At 41.7% G+C, this 21,110-nt stretch overlaps 1 protein-coding gene across 3 annotated transcripts in view; it reads left to right on the plus strand.

Moving 5' to 3' along the window:
- LOC144693281 (neutral alpha-glucosidase C-like) overlaps window positions 1-19,624 on the plus strand; it is a 161,303-nt gene extending 141,679 nt beyond the window's left edge. For 2 of the 3 annotated variants that reach the window (XM_078563018.1, XM_078563020.1), the window contains 5 exons: window positions 203-277; window positions 8,243-8,356; window positions 9,410-9,522; window positions 11,633-11,733; window positions 13,187-19,624. In XM_078563018.1, coding sequence (XP_078419144.1) covers window positions 203-277; window positions 8,243-8,356; window positions 9,410-9,522; window positions 11,633-11,733; window positions 13,187-13,299 — 516 coding nt within the window. In that variant the 3' untranslated portion in view covers window positions 13,300-19,624. The remainder of the gene's footprint in view (window positions 1-202; window positions 278-8,242; window positions 8,357-9,409; window positions 9,523-11,632; window positions 11,734-13,186) is intronic. The other variant, XM_078563019.1, reaches the window with a different exon arrangement.
- Window positions 19,625-21,110: the final 1,486 nt, after the last annotated feature.

The following is a 21,110-nucleotide window of genomic DNA, read 5'->3' on the forward strand; positions in this document are numbered from 1 at the left end:
GATAGTTCTTCCATCACCATCCCTAGCTCATCTACCTCATCTTCAGGCACATTTCCATGCTCTTCTACCAGATCCTGTTCACAATATGATTTTCCTTCTCCTTCCAGGCACTTAGGCACATTTTCTTGTGTTGAATCTGCTCTTGCTGATTATAACAGGATTATTTTTGTGACAGCATCTGTTTGCTTTTGTTTTTCTGAAGCTGTGGTACCATCTCAGAACATTACAGCGGTTTGATGGTGAACAGACTCTGCGTGTTTCTGTAACCCTTGATAGTGTAAGTATCCAATTTGTTTAAGCCTGTAATCTAGTGGAGCATTTTCAGGATCAGAGAGAAGATAATCCAAACATAGAATTTAACTGCCATTATTGGCAGCAGAAACTATTAAAATATGGGGAAGGGGTACAACACTGGTTTGGACGCTGCCCTTTCACCTCTGAGGCCATAGTTCACTCCCAACCCAGAATGTTGGGAAGAGTATCTCGTCTGCTGGCTGGTTGCAAATATCATACTCAGAATGAGCTTGGGCAGTCATGCAACATCAATCCAACCTCTAATGAGTGTGGAACCACAGCATAAATTGGCCATAATGTGCCAGCATACCAAACATGGTCTGTCAGAGAGGCCATAGTGGGAAATGGAAATGTAACAGCAGTTAAGCAGGGGTTAAGGGACTTTGTTAGATAAGATTTGACTTTGAACCTGACTGAGCTTGACCTGGTAGTGTCTGATGCTGACAACAGGTGTCTGTGATGAGGAAAATTGTGCATTCCCCAGGACTAACATTATATGCTGCTTGGCCAGGAAACAGTGGAAGAGCAGGTTGAGGGTCTTGAGTTGGCTAATGTTGGAGCCCAGGTTGTTCTGCAGCATCAGAGCAATAGGATGGGCTTGGACAGGCCATAGCTCAGCAGCGGAGGCACCACCGCTAGTTTTGTGGTAGGGGCCGGACTTCGAGACTCAGTGAAGCAGTCATGGGCAGGAGCCCCTGGCCAAGAGAGTGATAAACAAGCAGGGTAAGGGCAGGGCCGGATGCTGCCTGGACCTTGGTGCTAGTGCAGGATTCAGTCTTGAAGAAGGGGGAGCTTGGCCTGGGGCTCAGATCCACTCTTTTCAGAGCTTTCAGGGTTTTATCTTTTTGTCTTTTATCATTTTGAAAACATACTCTTACTTTGAATCTTGAGCAGTCCAAGACAAATTGACTGCCTTCTGCATGAATGGAAACATGTCATGTTATAGGAATTCTCTTCACTTAACTGCTGTGTCCGGCATTGTGCCACTGCCTTCAAGGGATGACAAGACAGTTTGGGGTGGAGAGGGAAGAAGAAACAAACACATATATGGCCTTGCACAGAGAACGTAAACAATTTACAATTAGTAATGAAAAGCGATGACCCTGAAATTCTGCAGGCATTTGTCCAGTCTCCAATGGGAGAGCTGTAGACCACTTGGTGAAATGGCGTATATAACCACTTTCTGTCATTTCTTTCTGGGGGCCACTGGTCTCTTGCTGGTGTTACAGCAGCAGGTGATGAAAACTATTCTCTCCAATTCTCACTTTCGACACCATCAAGATTAATCATATCTTAATGCGATGATCAGATATGGATTTATGTTAACATTGGAGGTTAGCTGAAACAATGGAATTTCCTCACAAGCAGCCAGTCATCTATCTGGGGTGCCCAGGGCATCTCCTGCCCTTTTGTATTACTAAACATGAGACATGAGGTTAAATGGATCAATTTATGTGAGTATCTGGAGTTTTGTGAGAGAGAACCTCACTTTAATATGCATTAACAGTCATCCCTCGCAATCCCACTCGGTCTCTCTGTGACCCCAGTTTAGGAATTGCAGATTTAGTAACTAAGTGATCTACCAGATGCAGTGCTTCTTTGTAATGCAAATTAAGCACTCATAAAGTAGCCACCAGACTATTCAGGCTAATAAAAACAGAAAATGCTGGAAAACCTCAGCAGGCCTGGCAGCATCTGTGGAGAGAAAAACAGAGTTAATGTTTCGAGTCCGTATGACTATTCTGGCCTACTATTGCTACGTGTTGACTACATGTAAATATTCTCACTAACTGGTATTAGTACATCATTTTATAATTTCAGTCTTTCATCATTAACATCATTTTTATGTATTATTTACAATTCAACACTGTTTTTATTCTTTCACAGGATGTAAGTGTTGCTGGCTAGGCCAGTGTTTGTTACGCATCCTTAATTGCCCTTGAGAAGGTGGCAGTGTGCTGCCTTCTTGAACTGCTGCAGTTCATGTGATGTAGGTACACTCAGTGGTGTTAGGAAGGGAGATCCAGGATTTTGACCCAGTCACAGTAACAGAATGGTGACTGCAGAAGAGCCTGCAGGCAGTGGTGTCCCCATGCATCTGTTGCCCTTGTCCTTCTGGGTGGTAAAGGTCACAGGTTTGGAAGGTCCTGTCGAAGGAGCTTTGTGAGTTGCTGTAGTGCATCTTGTATATGGCACTATGTCAGTGGCGGAGAGAGGAGTGAAGGTTTAAGATGGTGAGTGGGGTCCAATCAAGTGGATTGTTTTATCCAGGATGGTGTGGAGCTTCTTAAGTGTTATTGGAGCTGTACTCATCCAGGCCAGTGGAAAGCATTTCATTGCACTCCTGACTTCTGCCTGGTAGATGGTAGACAGGCTTTAGGAAGTCAGGAGGTGAGTTACTTACTGCAAAATTCCCAGCCCCTGACCTGCTCTTGTAGTCATAGTATATATATATATATATATATATATATGACTGGTCTAGTTCAGTTTCTGATCAATGGCAACCCCCAGAATGTTGATAGTTAGGGATTCAGCGATGGTAATGACATTGAATGTCATAGGGAGACGGTCAGATTTTCTCATGTTGGAGACGGCCATTGCCTGGCACTTGTGTGGCCCGAAAGTTACTTGTCACTTATCAGCCCAAGTCTGAATGTTGTCCAAGTCTTGCTGCATATGGGCATGGACTGCTTCAGTATCTGAGGAGTCACAAATAGTACTGAGCATTGTACAATCATCAGGAAACATCCACACTTCTGACCTTATGATGGAGAGAAGGTCATTGATGATGCAGCTGAAGTTGGTTATATACATATAGTGCACACTGAAAGCTGATGGCAGCACATCATAGAATCTTACAGCAGAAAGGAGACCATTCCACCTGCCTTTCCCGTGCTGTCTCTTTGAAAGAGCCCATGCCGCAGATTTTCCCCATAACCGTGTAGTTTTAGTTCTCTTCAAGTATATGCCCAATTGCTTTTGGAAAGTGTCTATAGAATCTGAATCCACCACTGTTTTAATTGATGTGTTCCAGATGTTAACAACCCTCTGTGAAGAAATTTATGCTCATTTCTCCTGTAGTTATTTTGCCAATTATTTTCATTCTGTGGTCTCTGGTTATGAACTCACCTTCCAAAAGAAACAGTTTTCCCTTACTAGCTTTGTCAAAACTTGTCATAATGTTGAATACCTCTATTATGCTCCTCTTCTCTGCTCTAAGGATAACAATCCCAGCTTCTTCAATCTCTCCATATATCTCTCATATAATGGAAGTCCCTCACCCCTGTTATTACCCTGGTAAACCTCCACAAAACCCCCTCCAAGGTCTTGACATCTTTCCTAAAGTGCAATGCCCAGAACTGTACACAATATTCCAGCTGAGGCCTAACTGGTGACTTATAAAATTTTAGGGTGACTTCCTTTTTTTGTGTGCAGTGTCTGTATTTATAGAGCCAAGATTTTTGTAACTGCTTTCTCAACTTGTCTTGCCGTCTTCAAACATTCATGCATATGCACCTCAAATTACAAGGGCAGTATCTCAAAACTGACAACCTTGAGACCGAGTCCAGGCGGATTTGAGATCTTGCTGCTTTTCGGAGAAAAAAAGATCAGAACCTCAATTCAATTAATAGAGACATATGAAATTGGGCCAAGCTGGGTCAGGTGGGAGTCAAGGGTCGCTCAGAGCACGAGAAAAGAGCGGCGCGCAAAGCTAATAGCTAGCCCAGCACACTGTGCCAATGCAGCACCTAGCTGAATTGTCCCGGTCAGTTATTTTACTCATTTGATAACAATTAAAATTGATGCATGGCAGCTTATAAAAAGTTTTCAGGCAGCTCCGGTTTTTGGATAGCTGGATTTGACACACTGTACCTGTAATACTGTTTCAATAACACTGCCTCTTCATCTTGTTCCTTCTAAAGAGCATCACTTCATACTTAACTTCATGAAGTTGCATCTGCTATGTGTTTGCCCATTTCACCAGTCCCTGTATGTTCTGCTACTATCATGCCCACTATTTACTACATTGCTATGTTTTGCATCATTAGCAAACTTCAAAATTGTACACTCTATGCACAAGCCGAAGTCATTTATATATAACAAACAAAGTAACGACCCTTATACCAATCCCTGGACTCGCCACTGTATACTTCTCTCCATCAGAAAAATATCTGCTCACCACTACTTTCTGCCTCCTATCCCCTAGCTAGTTATATACCCAAGTTGCTATCGTCCTTTTAACACCGAGTGCTTCTATTTTTCAATTAAGTCTTGTTATGTGTACTTTATCAAATGCCTCTTGAAAGTCCATTAGGGTGATATTGGATTCAGTAGCACCCATTGTTTGGGCAATATGGATGCTGTTCGGGGACCAAAATAGCATAGGATGCATGTAGCCATGTGAATTGAGTTGCATGCTGTCTTGGTGAACGTGTTAGGTGACATCCACCCGACGTATGCAGAGCTGGCCGATCATGACCTATATCAGCATGCACCATTAGCTTGATACCAACATTGCCATTTGGAGCTTAACGCTCCCCCCAAAGCCTTCTCTGAATCTCGCACATATGAACACACATTAAGCAGCAGAAAGGACTCCCCCACTCCACCAGTCAGCATTATTTAAAAGGGATAATTAACTACATTCAGCTTAGTTGTTTGATTTCTTCTAGATGTTTCTATGATTTTCCAACTGTTTGGTATTTTCTATAGTTGTTTCAAGCTGCAGCTGTCTGCAGCAAGTGGTGTGGCAGGTGCTGAAGGACTTTTCCCTGACATAAAGGCTTCTGCACGAACACTTTTCTCCTACTTATGCTTGCAATAGTAGGCGTTCCTCTTGGAATACAGCATGACTGAGAGAATGAGCAGAGGCCTTGCAGAACAGAACAATCTGCTAAAAGAGGAGGAAGGGAAGGACTCTCAGCAGAAGACCATATTCTGTGCTTCAATAAGGATGCCCTAACTGAAATCTGACACCTAATGCAGCCACAACTGCAACATCAAAGTAGAGTAAGGAATGCATTGGTGACCACATCAATGAACTTTTGTGTGTCTGGATCCTCAAAGTCTTGAACTTGAGATGTTTGCGACATTTTGCGGTTTCCTGCCCACTTTTGCATAAATCATTGAGGCTGTCTCTATTCAAAGAGAGCATCTAAATTTCTCTTGCTCATGGCAGAGATGAGCAAGTGGAGAGACCACATATGCGACTTTTTCTAGGATTGCACATTTCCCTATGGTGTAGAGTGCCATGGACTGCACTTTGCATTGTGGGTGCTGCATTTCAGTCTGCCATATATCAGAATCAAAAATGATACCATTCCCTCAACATCCAGCAGCAAGTGTAGAGTGGCAGTGGTTTGAGGATGAATGCTATTATCTGAGAGTGGACAGCAGACTCACACTCCATGGAGTGACTACCGCTCCCATGGGGCAACAATCCTAGTAATCTATTGGAGGACAGACTACTGAACAGCTGTGACACCCTGCAAGTCCCGTTGAACAAGGTAATCCACAATTATGATGGCAGCAGTCTGCGCTTGCATGACAGCAGTCTGAGCGTCCAGTGCAGCACTCGAACATTGGATGGCTACTGCATTTGCTACAATGGGAGTTGTGACAACCATCAGACGCTGTACCATTGTTGGCTGCACAAGTGCATGAACGGAATTGGCCGCCACTTCCATGCTGAAAGGATGGGCACCGAGCTTTGCACAAATCCTTATGCTAGGTTGATGCTGGGCTCCTCCTTACTCCTTGATATTGAACAAAGGCTATCTATCAGGCTTCCCAACAAACTAGGCATTTTGTTGTGCATACCCATCTTTCGTAGGCTGCCCCCTTGAAGTCCTCATCTTAGTCCACTGCAGTGGAACCTGTGTGTAACATTGCCCTTCGGTGGTTGGCAGTTGCACTATCTTTGGCTATAGCACACTTATGTCCAGTGCCTTAATATGAGCAGATCCTGCCTCGACCTCTCCTTTAATGTATGCATAGTGTCATTATCTGAGCTAGCAACTATCATGTTGGGTACTGCCTGTCCGGGTTGCACTTCTTATGTATCTCAAAAGAAAAGGCACAGTGTATGGCTGTGATGAGGAGAGGGATGGGGAAAAATTGAAGAGTTGCATGCTTACACCGCCTGTAGCTTGTAAATTAGAAAAGATTACAGGATGAGGGGAAAGTGGGATGTGAGAAGGAAGGTTAGGTACGAGGATACCACCATCTTTAATGGTTCCAACCCTGCCACTGTCCATGCCCTCAATGGCCGTTCCAGTAATAACCAGCACCGCCTCTTTGATGGAGATTAGGACAAGCTGGCATGCCTGTTCCTCTCCCGTTAGCTACTGATGTCTCCAGTAATGCGCCACCTTGTCTTTCAAGGGAGAGGGAAGTGTGTCCCTGAGTGTATTCTGAGTGATGTGGCTGTCATGTTTGAATAGCTGGCAGTTCATACAAGCTGTGAGATGTGGGTATAAGGCTTGTGGAAGTGCTAAATGTATGGGACAATGTTATGAATGTTAGGTATGAGCCCTGATTGGTAGAGATTATTGGTAGGTATGTGATGAATGTTATGTGATGAATGGTGAGTTGAGCAGTGTTTGAGGCTAGTGGTGCAGTTGTGTAGGATATGACATTTGAAGATGCATTCACTGACCTTGACTACTCCTGTGAGGTCGTTGAAGTTCTTATGGCACAGCAAGCCCTTGGAGGTGGCTTCTGCTATTGAACTTCACTATCTGCCTTTGAGTGTGTGTTTAAAGGGCCTCCTTGACCCTTGTGGGTAGGTGACACTTCTCCTCTCCACCTCCACTATTATCTCATGTGCAGTAGCTAAAAACCTTAGACCCCATGATCTCCTATGTTGTGTCATTTTTGTTGTGTCCTGAGAAAAACTAAACCGCTTACTGTATGATTCCCAGCACCTGCTGAAGTCACGATGCTCTTCCCCTTTAAATACTGCAGGCTAGCTTTAAGAGGTGCTAGGAAATTATGATTTTGGGACCCTTGCTGATACATGCAGCCAGTGAACAACGCAGTTAGTGCTGGCTGCATGCTGAAGTCATTCTAATGAGCAGACAGTACAAAGTTGGTGTGCTGCCTGATTTTCAGTCAAAGGGTGTGGGTTAATCGTACATCACTATCTAATTTAGCCCCAGTATATACATCTATGGCGCCAACTTCATTAGCCCTCTCTGTTAATTTGTCAAAGGACTCTATTCATGCTAGTCAGACGTGATGTGGCTTTAATCCTTATTTCTCCAAGTGAGAATTAATTTATCCTTCACAATGGTCTCCAATAGTTTTCCTTCCATTGATGTTAGACTGATCTATGTTTCCAGTCCACCTATGCCAGATCCTTTCTCAAATCTCTGAAGTTTTCCCTTCACCTTTGCTTTTTCTTGTCTTTCATCATAACTATTTTAAATCTAATTATAGTATGATCGCTATACCAAGTTGTTTTCCCACTGCAGCACACTCCAGTTGCCCTAATTCATTCTCTCAACTAGATCCCACAATGCTTCATTCCTTGTTGAACTAGAAACATATTTATTAAGAAAATTCTCCTGTACATATTTTAGGGATTCTTCACCCTCCTGGCCTTTTACTATTTTCCTCACTACCAGCCTTTATCAGGGTAATTGAAGTCCCCTACTATTACTGCTCTATTATTTTAACATTTCTCTGTAATGTGCCTACAGATTTGCTCCCCTGTCTTTTTCAATATTTGAGAGTCTATAGTAAACACCTAACAATGTACCAGCTCCTTTATTGTTCCTTAACTCTAACCAAATAGATGCAGTCTTTGTTTGAACCCTCTGATTTGCCATTCATACATTGAGGATTTAGGGAGTAGGAGGAGGAAGATTTTCCCTGTTATGGTGAGCCTATGACAACATGGTTTTGTTGTTTTGCATTATTTCTGATATAACCAGTGTTGTTGTAGGTACCCGTTTATCAACGTGGTGGCACCATCATACCCAGGAAGACACAGGTGTTGAGATCCACAAAGGCTATGGAGATGGTTTCCTACATCCTATATGTTGCACTGAATTTTGAGGTAATGGATATTTCTGCTCTGTAAATTGTACTTAAACGATGTCGCTGTGAACATGTCAAGCTAGGTGACTGAAATGATTTTGGGTAGTCACAGTTTTGCTGGTGGGTGTGTGCACTTAGAGAGGATGGAAGGATGGCTGTGGCAGGAAATGGAAATGCTGAAAGGGGCATTCATCTGAGGCAGAGACAACCCATTCTGATCTGATCCGGGAATGCTTGATTATGACAATGGGCGCAAAGTTATAAAAAATAGCAATCCTTAATGCTCTTCTTGATGACAGAAAATTCACTGGCAAGTGAAAAATTGCTCTTGACATTTGTTAAATCTGCCCTTGGAATTTCCACAGAGAGTTCTCCTGATCAGCTGCTGCAATTTTGACAAAAGCCCCTAGATACACTAAGTAAGTAAGGTAGTTACTGAAGTTATAATGTTAGATGTGAAGAAAAGCCAAGGGAATTCCTGCCAGTGATGTGCTGCAATCTTAACTCACTCCAGTTGTCATGCATCCATTTATGTATTGCCTGATAAATTCATTTGCAGTGGACCAAGCCCAGGAACGGTAGCCACCGAAATAATTACACTCTGGAATGCTGTCTAATGGAATATCTGAGATTGAGCCACTTTGTGCTCTGAGCTATAATTATCATATTAATCCACTTCTCCAGTTAAAATGGTTCTTCACCATACTCAGCAAGGTGAGTAGATGGTAGAGGAAACTTTTGGTTTGGGTGCTTGATGGCTGCGACATCAGCACTGCATGCAACCTGGAAATTGGGAGGTCCAAAACACATTAAGTATCAGGCCAAATTAACATTTTGCCGCCAAGCTCAGAGGGATCCAAATGAGTATTCTGGTGCAGCTTGCCAGCTTCTCAAGGCAGAAATTGAGTTAGCTGTAAACCCACCCCATTCATGCAATTGAACTGAGTTTAGGAGTTTACAAATGGAAAACCATGGAGAGACAAACAGTGCAGTTGCCTCAAGCACGGTGTGTTAGTCATTGGTTATCAGCTCTTCATTTTTCAGACTTATCTGTTCCATATTCCTGTTGTAGAACTCAGCCAAAGGGAAGTTGTTTCTTGATGACGGACATTCATTCAACTATCAGAGCAAGAACCAATTTTTACTCAGGAGATTCAGCTTTAAGGATAATACATTTTCAGCAGTGTGAGTATCATCAGCAGCTCAGCTTTCACTCTCACTCATTCAAACAGTTTTGGGCCAAGGTCTCAACTATTTTGAGGTGGCTTTTATATTTGGATGTTCCTGGCTTTGGTTGTCATAAGGAAACACATCTAGAGGGGTAATATCACAAGGTTTATTTTTATAAAGGATATAACCAAGAGAACTCTTTTCAATAGGAGAGTATAGCATGATGGCCATTTCTGAATCAGTGCAATTATTGAGAATGCTTTCTAAAGTGATGTCTTAGATTAATGGCCTTTTCTAAGAAGAGTCTTACTGAGAAGGAGTCAAGCTACAGCAACAATTTACAGTTATGAAAAATTTCTCAAGAGAATTCATTGAGAAGGAAAGGTGCAGGCATTGAACTTTTGTGGAAGGTTTAAGAGAGGCAAAAGCTTGATAGAAGAGATTTGATTTTTGAGAATTATTTTTTAAAGCTGGGGTAGAAAGCCAGAGAGTTTAGGAAGAAGGGAATAAAACAGAAAATGCTAGAAAGATTCTGCAGGTCTGGCAGCATCTGCGAAGAGAGAAACAGAGTTAACGTTTCGAGTTCGTATGACTTCTTCAGAGCTGCGTTAACTCTGTTTCTCTCTCCACAGATGCTGACAGACCTGCTGAGTTTTTCCGGCATTTTCTGTTTTTATTTCAGATTTCCAGCATTCACAGCATTTTGCTTTTATTTTAGAAAAAAAGGAAGTTGAGAGGAAGACAAAATGGCTGAAAGCTCTGTAATGAAAGGTAGGGGAGGGACACACAGGGGATTGAACACTAGTCTAAGCGTGGGAAAGGATGCCTAGTGGATGATTTCTGGATGCTTTGAGGTGAAGATCGGAAGCTGGCAAGGAGAACTCTAAGTAGGGGGTGATGAATGCATGAAGAACGCCTTGGTGGCAGTGTAAGATTGTGGTGGAAATAGGCAATATTGTGCAGGTAATCTGGGTGATGATAGGATGTAGGTTTGGAATTCAACTCTGGGTAAAATAGGTGTAGTCAGTAGTAAAATTGCAAAGTTTTTGGTCTGTCCCAGAAATAATAGTAGGGATTTTAATTTCCAAGCGGGAAGGGGGCCTCATAAGGAGCTGACTTATCTGGAACCAGCAGAAGGAGGTCCAGCAAATGTTAACAACTGAGCATCATTAACAAGCCACTGGCCAACTTATTGACCAAAACAACCTAGAAGCTGTTGGAAAATGATGGAGAACCAGCTGGCACAGATCAGAGGCTGCCACAGGCATTGCTGAATGAGGAGGCAAGCTGTTTAAAAGGCGTCTCTGGGACTTCATCCCAGCTGTTTGCTTAAAGAATAATCCGTCTAGCCCTCACCCCTCAAACTCCTCACCCCCCACCCATGTCCATGCCCATACAAGCCAACCCATGACCCTATCAGTCCTGAGGCCCCCTATAGCCCCCTTCTAACTTGGTGCCAATTCATGTCAACTCATCCAGCACCCTTCCCCCTTACACACACCCTATTAACTTGTCCAGTATCCACCAATGGCAAACATCAGGAGCCATGCTGAGATGAAATAAAATAAAGTTTTAAGTATCTATTACAGAATTCACTGTATATAAAAAAACCTCCATTCACGAAAGCTCATTCAATACATTTAAATTCCCGCAAGTACTTAACCCTCTTTAAAACCAACCATTTGTATTCATAACCACACATCAAAGACAGCTAATCATTTAATAGCCTCCGTATCTGTTTAATCTCCTCCAGCCCTACAACCTTCTAATTCTGGCCTCTTCTGCACACCCAGTTATAATTGCTCCATCATTGGTGGCTATACCTTCATTTGCCCAGGTCCTAAGCTTTGAAATTCCCTCCCTGCACCCCTCCGCTTCTCTACCCCACTTCCCTCCATTAAGACAGTCTTTAAAACCTCCCTCTTTCACCAAGCTTTTGGTCACCTCTCCTCATATCTCTTTACTGGTCTCAGTGTCATACTTTGTTTAAAATGCTACTGTGAAGTGCCTTGGGTCATTACATTACATTAAGGGTGCTATATAAATAAAGGTTGTTGTTGTTCATCATTGAGTGCCCACTACCTGGGTAAAGGCTAAACTGTATAATGTGTTTCCCCCTCTTCAGGTGTTCTGATGAGAGGGGACAATATTGCACTGATTGTGTGGTGGAGAGGGTCCTCGTTATGGGAGCTGTAAGGCCTACTTGTGTGACAGCACACTGCCCAGGTAAACAAATTGACCAGACTGTTCTCAGTGAATCATTGTAATTCATTTTGTTCAATTGAGTAGTCACAAAAATGTTCAGTTTCCTAGCAGTAAATGGAAATGCTTAAATCTTGAGATAAACAAAAAAATGCTGGAAATACACAACAGAGCCAGTAATATCTAAAAGACTGAGGAATCACTGAGACAGTTGGGGGGACACTCCTTAAGGGAAACCTACTGGAAGGGAGACACTTGTTTCATTTTTACCTCCGACACAGAAACCCAGGAAAGGGGAAGGGAGAAAATGGATGCGTAAGTTATACAAATCAACCAGCTTCTCCTGCTCCTGGTTAAGCGATGGAAATGAGATGTCCACTGTAGAAAACAAAGAGAGTAGAATTATTCAAAGTATTTGCCTCTGGCAATTGCATGTAAATTTTACTTAAATTCTCTAAGAAAACCTAAAGGTGAAAAGGAGCTGACAGTAATGATCTAGCTGGAATATGTATGCCATTCACACAGCCTTGTCAGAAGCTGAGTTCTGACCCCGTATCCTCTACATCACCAAGACTATTTCCACCTCCTTAACATCATGAGACTCCACCCCTGACTCAATCCAGCTATGCAGATACCCTCACCCATGCTCTTGTTACCTCAATACTCAATTATTCCAATGCCCTCTTGTCTGTCCTTCCCTTTTCCATACTCCATAAACTTCAGCTTATTCAAAGCTCTGATGCCCTGATTCTAACTTATACCAAGTTCCATTTACCTCAGAGATAAAAACAAAAAGCTAAAAGCTACTGCGGATGCTGGAAATCCAAAACAAAAACAGAATTACCTGGAAAAACTCAGCAGGTCTGGCAGCATCGGTGGAGAAGAAAACAGTTGACGTTTCGAGTCCTTATGACCCTTCAGCAGAACTCGAAACGTCAACTGTTTTCTTCTCCACCGATGCTGCCAGACCTGCTGAGTTTTTCCAGGTAATTCCATTTACCTCATGTGCTTACCGACTTTCGGTCCGGCCACGCTTCAAATTTAAATTCTCACCCTTGTGTTTATTTCTATCCTCGGGCCACCTCACTCCTTCCCCAATGAGCCTTCATTTCTCCACTCCTACAACCCTCCAATAACTGTGTTCTTCCAACTCCACCCTCTTGTCTATCCCTGAATTTACTCACTCCATCATTGCCTAGGCCCTAAGATTTTGAATTCCTCCCTGAAGCTCTCTGCCTCTCTCTCTTCCTTTAAGACACCTCCTTGTAACCTAACTCTTTGGCCAAGCTTCTTGTTACTTGCTGTATACCTTTATGTGACAGAGTCAAATTTAGCTTGATAATGCTCCTATACAGCACTTTGGAACGTTTTATTAATTAAGTACACTATATAAATGCAAGTTGTTGATGTATTTTTTGATACCTGCCACTCTGTTGTTAAAAATGTTACTGATAATTTTGTTCATTTCCCTCTACAGGTGGACAGGCGAATCCAGTGTATTTCACCTATAATGTGAAGAAGTCCCTTTTAAATATCGAAGGCCTACAATTTAACTTAGGATGTGACTGGACGCTGAAGCTTCATTACTGAAGGGTGGACATTGAGCTATCTGAGTGTGCCATGGAGGAAATATTTTTCACTTGAACGTCTGATCAGCTACTTTACTAGTATCAATGCTATGGGTGATGGTGCTGACTAGTAATCCAGTCGCCCTGCTAATACTCTGTGAACAGGATTCAAATCCCACCACAGCAGTTGGTGGAATTTGAATTCAACTAATAAACCTGGAATATAAAGCTAATCTCAGTAATGGCAACCATGACAACTATCATTGATTGTTCTAAAAACCCATCTGGTTTACTAATGTCATTTAGGAAAGGAAATCTGTCCTCCCTACTTGGTCTGGTCTACATGCGACTGCAGATCCACTGCTCTTTGTTAACTGCCCTGTGAACTCTGAAATGACCTAGGAAGCCACTGAGTTCAAGGGCAATTAGGGATGAGCAACAAATGCTGGCCTTGCCAGTGATGTCCACATCCCATGAAAGAATAAAGAATGTCCCTGTATTGGATTGAATCTCTCCAAAAAATCAATCAGTCCTGTGGCATCTGTTTTTTAATTATGATTACATGAATTTGAATATGATCACATTATTTCTTATCCATTTTAATTCAATCTATATAACCTAATTGAAATAGAAATAATTGTATATATTTGAGTGCATTTAACTCTCAGATTTTTGATCTCAGAGTAGTGAAACACAGCGCATAATTGTTCAGGATTATTCCAGATTTGATCCTCAGTCTCTGATCTCGACCAAGGTAATAGTGCTAGTACTAACTACCATGCAATGACTCCTACAGAGATGTGCATAAGTGTAGAATTCAGGTGAGGACAAGTTTGGTCTGAGCTGTGCTGCTTTCTTTGGTCAGAAGCCTATTGATGCTCCACGTCTAGGCTGATAATGAAGAGTGCCCAGTTGAGTTCAGGGCTAGAGATTAATCTGTGCATTTGGAATTGTAGCCACAGATGAGTACAATCCTTCATGAGAGGCGATAAAGTTGACTCTATGCTCACCCAACAGGACTACAAAGCAATAAAAACAGAAAATGCTGGAAAAACTCAGCAGGTCTGGAAGCATCGGTGTGGAGAGAAACAGTGTTGACGTTTCAAGTTCAATATGACTCTTCTTCAGAACTGAAGAGAGGTAGGAATGTGATTGGCTTTATGCTGTTGAAAAAGTGGGGAGAGGTGGGTGGAGCAAAAGAGAAGTTCAGGGATAGTTTAGAGGGTGGAGGAGATTAAATGACAAAGATGTCATAGAACACAAGGCAAAGGGAGTGGTAATGATAGTATTAAGATATAAACCATTGGCCCAGAGTACATCTTAATAGCAGAATAAAGGTCAGCATTTTCTGAAATCAAAGATACAAACTGGCACTTGGGGGAAAGATTCAAAATGGAGGACAGAGTTCATGGCCTGAAGTTGTTGAACTTAATTTTAAGTCCAGAAGGCTGTAAAGTGCCTAATCGGAAGATGAGGTGCTGTTCCTGTAGCTTGCATTGCGCTTCACTGGAACATTGTAGCAGGCCGAGGACAGAAATGTGAGCGTGAGACCAAGATGGTGAATTGAAATGGCAAGTGACCAGAAGGTCGGGGTCGTGCTTGTGGACTGAGTGAAGCAGTCACCCAGTCTGCGTTTGGCCTCCCTAATGTGGAGGAGATTGCATTGTGTGCAGCGAATATAGTAGACGAAGTTGAAATAAGTCCAAGCAAATTGCTGCTTCACCAGAAAGGAGTATTTGGAGCCATGGACAGTGAGGAGGGAGGAGGTAAAGGGTTGAGTGTTATACCATAATGGAATATAAAGCACATTTACTAGAAATATTCTCACTTTCGCTAACATAGGGCAGAAATCTGCATAAGAGTTTTGCTGTAAAATGTGACACACTGGCCAGAATAGATAGAAAGTACAGTAGCTGATTGACAGTTGTTATGGTTGGGGAGAGAGATGGTGGTGAGATAACTTTCCCCTTTTCCCTCATCTCTTGCTGGTTTGCAACAAGATGTATACTTTTAGAGGGATTGTTTTAAACCCCTCTTGGGTGTTGTGACTTTTATATAATAGATAGGCTTTCTGGTAAGTTTAAATCAGGAGAAAAGATAAATGTTTCTTTACTCAACATCCCAAAATGTAAATACAACGAAAATACTCACTCCCGCAAACGTGGATGTGCACACACAACAGACACATACAGATGAATTCTAGAGACGAAGCATGCACTTAGGTTATTAACAGAATTACAAGAAGCAATTATGTGTTTAAATTAGTCCTTGCAGATGCAGGCTTTAAGGCCTGATGGGTTTTCTCTCATGATTCCTATATTCCTAGATAAAAATGGAGGTTGAAAGTTTCTGGGTTCCGCATGGAGTTGTGGCCGAGTTTCTGTAAAGACAAACCTGTATAGGTGAAGACAAATTAGTCCCTCTCTCACTCCCTGGGTTGACGGTTGTATTAGGCAGTGTTTCTTTCTTCTTGCTAGAGATGTCCCCTCTTACGTCCTGTTGGTCTCCAGACTGACTTGCCTCTGGCTGGTCCTTGAAATAATATGTTATCTGAAGTCAGTTTTAATCATGTGACCACATGATCAACACTTCTATTATTCACACACATTATTCGAAGTTAAAAGCCATTGCTACACAATGGAGGATGAACGGTGGCCATTCACACCTGCTTATGATAAACAGGTTCCTTCATACCTCTCTTTGTCAAGTTTTGAGTTCGCAGACACTGAGGCTGAGGGTGGATGCTATTGTATTTGACTTCTTGTACATACGCAGACAATAGGGGTTGTAAATTCTACAGGTAGTTTTGCATTGTAAATGTCTTTTGAATGGAGGGTCCTCTACGACTTTCCAGAAGCATGTTCAGATGTGAGTTAATCCTTGCCTGTCTAGAAGCCACAAACAGCAGTCACCTGACTGTCTGACAGCCATTTTGGGAGAGTGCAGTGCCCATTATTTCAAATTTCCCCATCTCTTTTTAAAAATACAGAGTCCGCATTGAATAGCATTTGAATCTTACACACATTCTTACATCACATTCCTCCACTGGGCATGACACCGTGTAAAATTATGTAATTATATGAAAAGATATCTCCTTCAGAGCAGAATTGGACAAATGCAGTTGATTTAAGCTATTCTGATGAAGGCCTACAAACCTGAAACATTAACTCTGTTGCTCTGCCCATAGACACATCTTGCTTGTTGAATATTTGCAGCATTTTCTGTTTACATAACTTAAGCTGAGATCTATAAAAATATGCCAGTTTGCACTGAGGGATTTAACCTTTCTGCAGCGAACTGATTCTTCCATATCTGGGCAGCAACAATTTTTGAACTCATTTCATTTGGTGTAAGTTAAATTGTGAGAGTATTACACCCAGGACAGATGTCAAAATCACCACCCACCCCCACATTGTCCCTTTAATCTTCGATTGTTAATCTAATATTTACGGCGAGTTGATAGCCAGGCCTGTTTGACATCTTCTCAGGCCTTCTTTGGGGGATGTGAACAAGAAGTGATTATCCTTTTTTTCGTAGCCAGTATTGATTGTAGTTTAAACACAATTATAAACGTCACACCATCAGCTCCCAAATTCTCTCCAAGTCACACACTGTCTCGACTTGGATGTTGGTATTCCATCATCATTATTGGACCCAAATCTTGGGGTTCCTTATCTAACAATGTGGCAATTCAAGGAGAAGGCCCAGCACTAGCTTCTCAAAATTTTTATTTATTTATTCATGTGGGCATCACTGGCCAGGCCAGCATTTATTACCCATCCCTAGTTGCCCCCTAGTTCAGAGGGCATTTAAGAGTCAACCACATTCCTGTGGGCCTGGAGTCACATGTAGGCCAGACCAGGTAAGGATGGCAGATTTCCTTCCCTAAAGGGACATTAGTGAACCAGATGGGTTTTTACAACAATCAACAATGGTTTCATGGTCATCATTAGACTTTTAATTCCAGATTCCCGCCGTGGCGGGATTCGAACCTGGGTCCCCAGAGCATTACCCTGGGTCTCTGGATTACTAGTCCAGCGACAATACCATTATCCCCGAGTAACTGGGGATGGGCAGTAAATGCGCCCCTGACAACATTTCCCACATCCTGATTGCAAAATAATTAAAACTGTAGTTTAAATATCAACACCCGTAACAACTCCATCCTGTTATGATCTTGTAATGTTCTAACATGTGATAGGTTATGCTGATGGAAACATACCCCACTATAGAGGAAACTGAAAAGTGGCCTTCTTGCAGTGCTGGAGGTCCCCGCTGCAAAGGCAACAAGATTGCCATCAGTGGGGTGGCAAAAAAATTTGCTTACGCTAGCAGCTGCCTAAGTTGGGCTCCGAGATGTTGGAAGCAGCCCAGAAGAGTGCTTTTCATAGATTCCTGTCCAATTTTTCTAATGAAACATAAAATGCTAGAAATACTCCGGAAGTCAGACAGCATCTGTGGAGAAATGGTGGCAGTGGTTATAATCTGAAATTATGTGTTGAGTCCATGGGGCTGTAAAATGGAAAGATTAAGTGCTTTTTCTTCATTGAGTTTATATTGAACTTCATTAGAACAGTGTAGGAGATCAGAGTGAGAGAGGGGTAGAGAATTAAAATGATAAGCAACCAGAAGCTTGAGATCACATTTGCAGACTGAACTGAGATGTTCAGCACAGCAGTAATCCTATCTGCGTTCAGTCTTCCCAATGTAAAGGAGACAGCATCATGAGCAGTGAACATAGTATTCTAAATTGAGAGCAGTACAAATAAATAGCTGTTACACTTGGAAGGAATGTTGGAGCTCTGGCTGGTAGGAGGGAAGGAAGTAAAAAGACAGGTGTTGCATCTCCTGTGCTTGCAATGATGGAAAGTTTCATGGTGCTGTAAAATACAGGGGTTGACCAGGTTAGGTGAGTGTCTTGGAATTATCTTCTTTGTTGTATATTTGGAACATACTCTCCATCTTGCTGACCTATAACCTAAAGCTTTTACTTTTAATCCTTCCACCCAGAGAGGCCCACATGTGCTGACCTGCACAAGATGCCAATTCTAACCTCAGTGTAACACCACAGCAAATTCCGTCTTGATATAAATATTTCCTTTCAGTTGTCATCAGCTAACAAAACAACATACACTTAAAATATTGGAGTATGGCTGTTCATTCTACCACAAGTGTAAACGTTCTACTACTTAGTTCACATCCACTGCCTATGACGTTGATGTGTATGGCCATCTAATGCCATTTGGTCTTGTGTGATACTTTAGGCTTTACTTTCTTAAGAAAAGGATACTCAACTGGACCAATCTTAAGATGATAGAAATTTGAGGCATAGTCTGGGAATGGATAAGAGGATGATTAAAAGATGCGGAGCAATAGGGAGTTCTTAGAGTTGTGCCAGGATGGGGAAGTGCTGAGCAGAGTGCTCCAGGGATTGTTTTTGGAATCTGAGTGGTTTCTAGTTTACATTAACAACTTGAATTTTGAAGCTCAGTAACACAAAGGCCCTGAACTCCAATGTTTAGGAAGCAGCTTAGACTTAGATTTTCCTGGGTTGAGCAGTCTCATGTTAAACTCAAGCCTCAATTCTGAGAAATTTAAAAATGATGACTCAATTCAATTTCCACTTCTCTTATGATTGCTTCCTGAGTATTCCTGAGCATCTCATTGAGTGCTGCATTCAGGCTACATTGAAATCAACTCAGTTAGATTATTTGGAATGTTTTCACTGTTGTTCACTTTGTAAAAATGGTACATGAGCAAGACGTAAGCCAGCTGCTACATAGCAAATTAAGAATGTTAAAAAGCAAAAATATTCCTGCACAACTCTCAAGATTTACATTGGTATATCTGTTCAGATTCTTCCCCAAAATTTGTTGTAAACTGTTTTGCTTCTCAGTTCACAGAAATGTTGAGAAATAATAAACTGTTGCTTGACGACTAAGAGTTTATTTATCTGTTTCAGTTTTCCACCTTTTTTCCAGCAGTTATCAATAGACAGAAAAGAAATACAAATTTTTGCATTTATTCTGGTGAAGCTTCCTATTTCTAAGGACCACTTTGCATATTTCTTTTGTTTGATCATTCAGTAAATACCTTTGATGCAGGGCGCATTTTCGGCAAGGAGAGACTATTGGGAGCATTTCTTGAAGTGCTCTTTTACATCACTGCAAAGTCTCATCATGGTATTACAGACAATTTCTCCACCCTTCAAATGGTCATATCATCAGGTTAATGCTGAAAGACCTTTTGCCAATAATTGAATTTGAAATATTGTTAATACAGGCCCTTGATTCTTTTCGGAAGTTGTACATTCAGATTTTCTTCCAATAACTTAATTTGTTTCATGAGCTGGACAGTGTTGGCAAGGCCATATTTATTGCTCATCTCTAGTCACTCTGCAGTAGTGTTGGTAGAGAGCTTTGAATCTTTGTACGACAAATGGCCCTTGAGTATCATGTAGGCCTGACTGGGTAAGGGTGGTAAGGTGCCTTCCTGAGGGATATTAATGAACCAATTGCGTTTTTCTGACAATCAGGTAACCATGTTAATTTTTTCTGGTGCTTCTCTTCAAATTATTTATTGGTTTATTGAATTCATTATCACAAATTAACTAATTGTGGTTATTAATTCAGTACCATAGCCATGACATCGTTGTACCTCTTCTTCACATTTTACACTGCTCTCCTTGCTTTTACTGCATCATGTCATTCAACATTGCTTTGGATGGCAGTAGGTGTGTAACAAACAGAATGAAGAGGCCTGCCACTGCTCATAATGTGATTTTAAAAAAAAATTGATTTTCAGCATCCTGAGGAGAAATACCACACCTCCTCCATTTGAAATTCTAGATCCATTGCAGTGAGCAGTGTTAATGGGTTTTCATGTCATCTTGCAGAAGACCTGAGGAATGATAGCTCTAAGACTCTGAAAACACTTCTTTAAAATTTGCTCATTAGAAGGATATCAATTGTGAATTTATTTAAGATGAGTAATTTCTTCAACTTACAGCACAACGTTGGAAGATGTGTGCTACTCCAAATACAACAGTTAGATCCCATCTTTTCCAGTTAAGCCAATCAGCAGATTCCTTCACTTTTTTTCAAGAACTTTCAATTTGATAATTTAGCTTGTATTTACGAATTTTGTAGCTCTTTGATGTAACATGTATGACAAAGCCTAGATGTTAAAAAACGTGTAAGAAACTCCTGTTGTCAGAGATTAATCACACCAAAGCATCATTTAGTACTTAGAAACCCCATTTATTACTTGTGCACAAGGGAGACAACACGAGAGCTATTGTACCATCTCGTAGCAGAATACACGCAGACCTGTTAAAAGCATTTTTACAGCCAATCTGTAAATTTTGCACAAACCTATCCGCTTATTTGCATAAGTTAACTGACCAATCCATATTTCAGGAAATTTTCATTCCCAGCACAACAGAAGTTGTGCTTATGTAAATGCTTATCATGATCCTGATTACATTCGGCCTGAGAAAGAACAAAATGGAATGTCTCAGGGCTCATCCTACAACTGTGGTCAGACAAGATGATATTGTTCTCAAGGTTGCAGTATTTTTCTCTCAAACCTAGGCATATAATTCAATTTCCCCATTAACCCTTTTTGCACTAAATGGGTTCCCCGTAGTTGCCTAGGCCACCACACTCCCCCCCTTTTGTCCTACAAGGACAACCCACCACCCTTAGCCAAGTTCTATGTATCCTAGCCGTCGGGCTTCATCCTCAGTGGAATCCTGATTCCTAAGGAGAGGGAGGGAATAGATAACTGGCTTGCCACCAGGTCTCTGAAGGTTCTGTAGTCAGCAGACAGAGC

Source organism: Cetorhinus maximus, chromosome 18, assembly GCF_964194155.1.
Source record: "Cetorhinus maximus chromosome 18, sCetMax3.hap1.1, whole genome shotgun sequence".
Classification (NCBI taxonomy): Eukaryota; Metazoa; Chordata; class Chondrichthyes; order Lamniformes; family Cetorhinidae; genus Cetorhinus; species Cetorhinus maximus.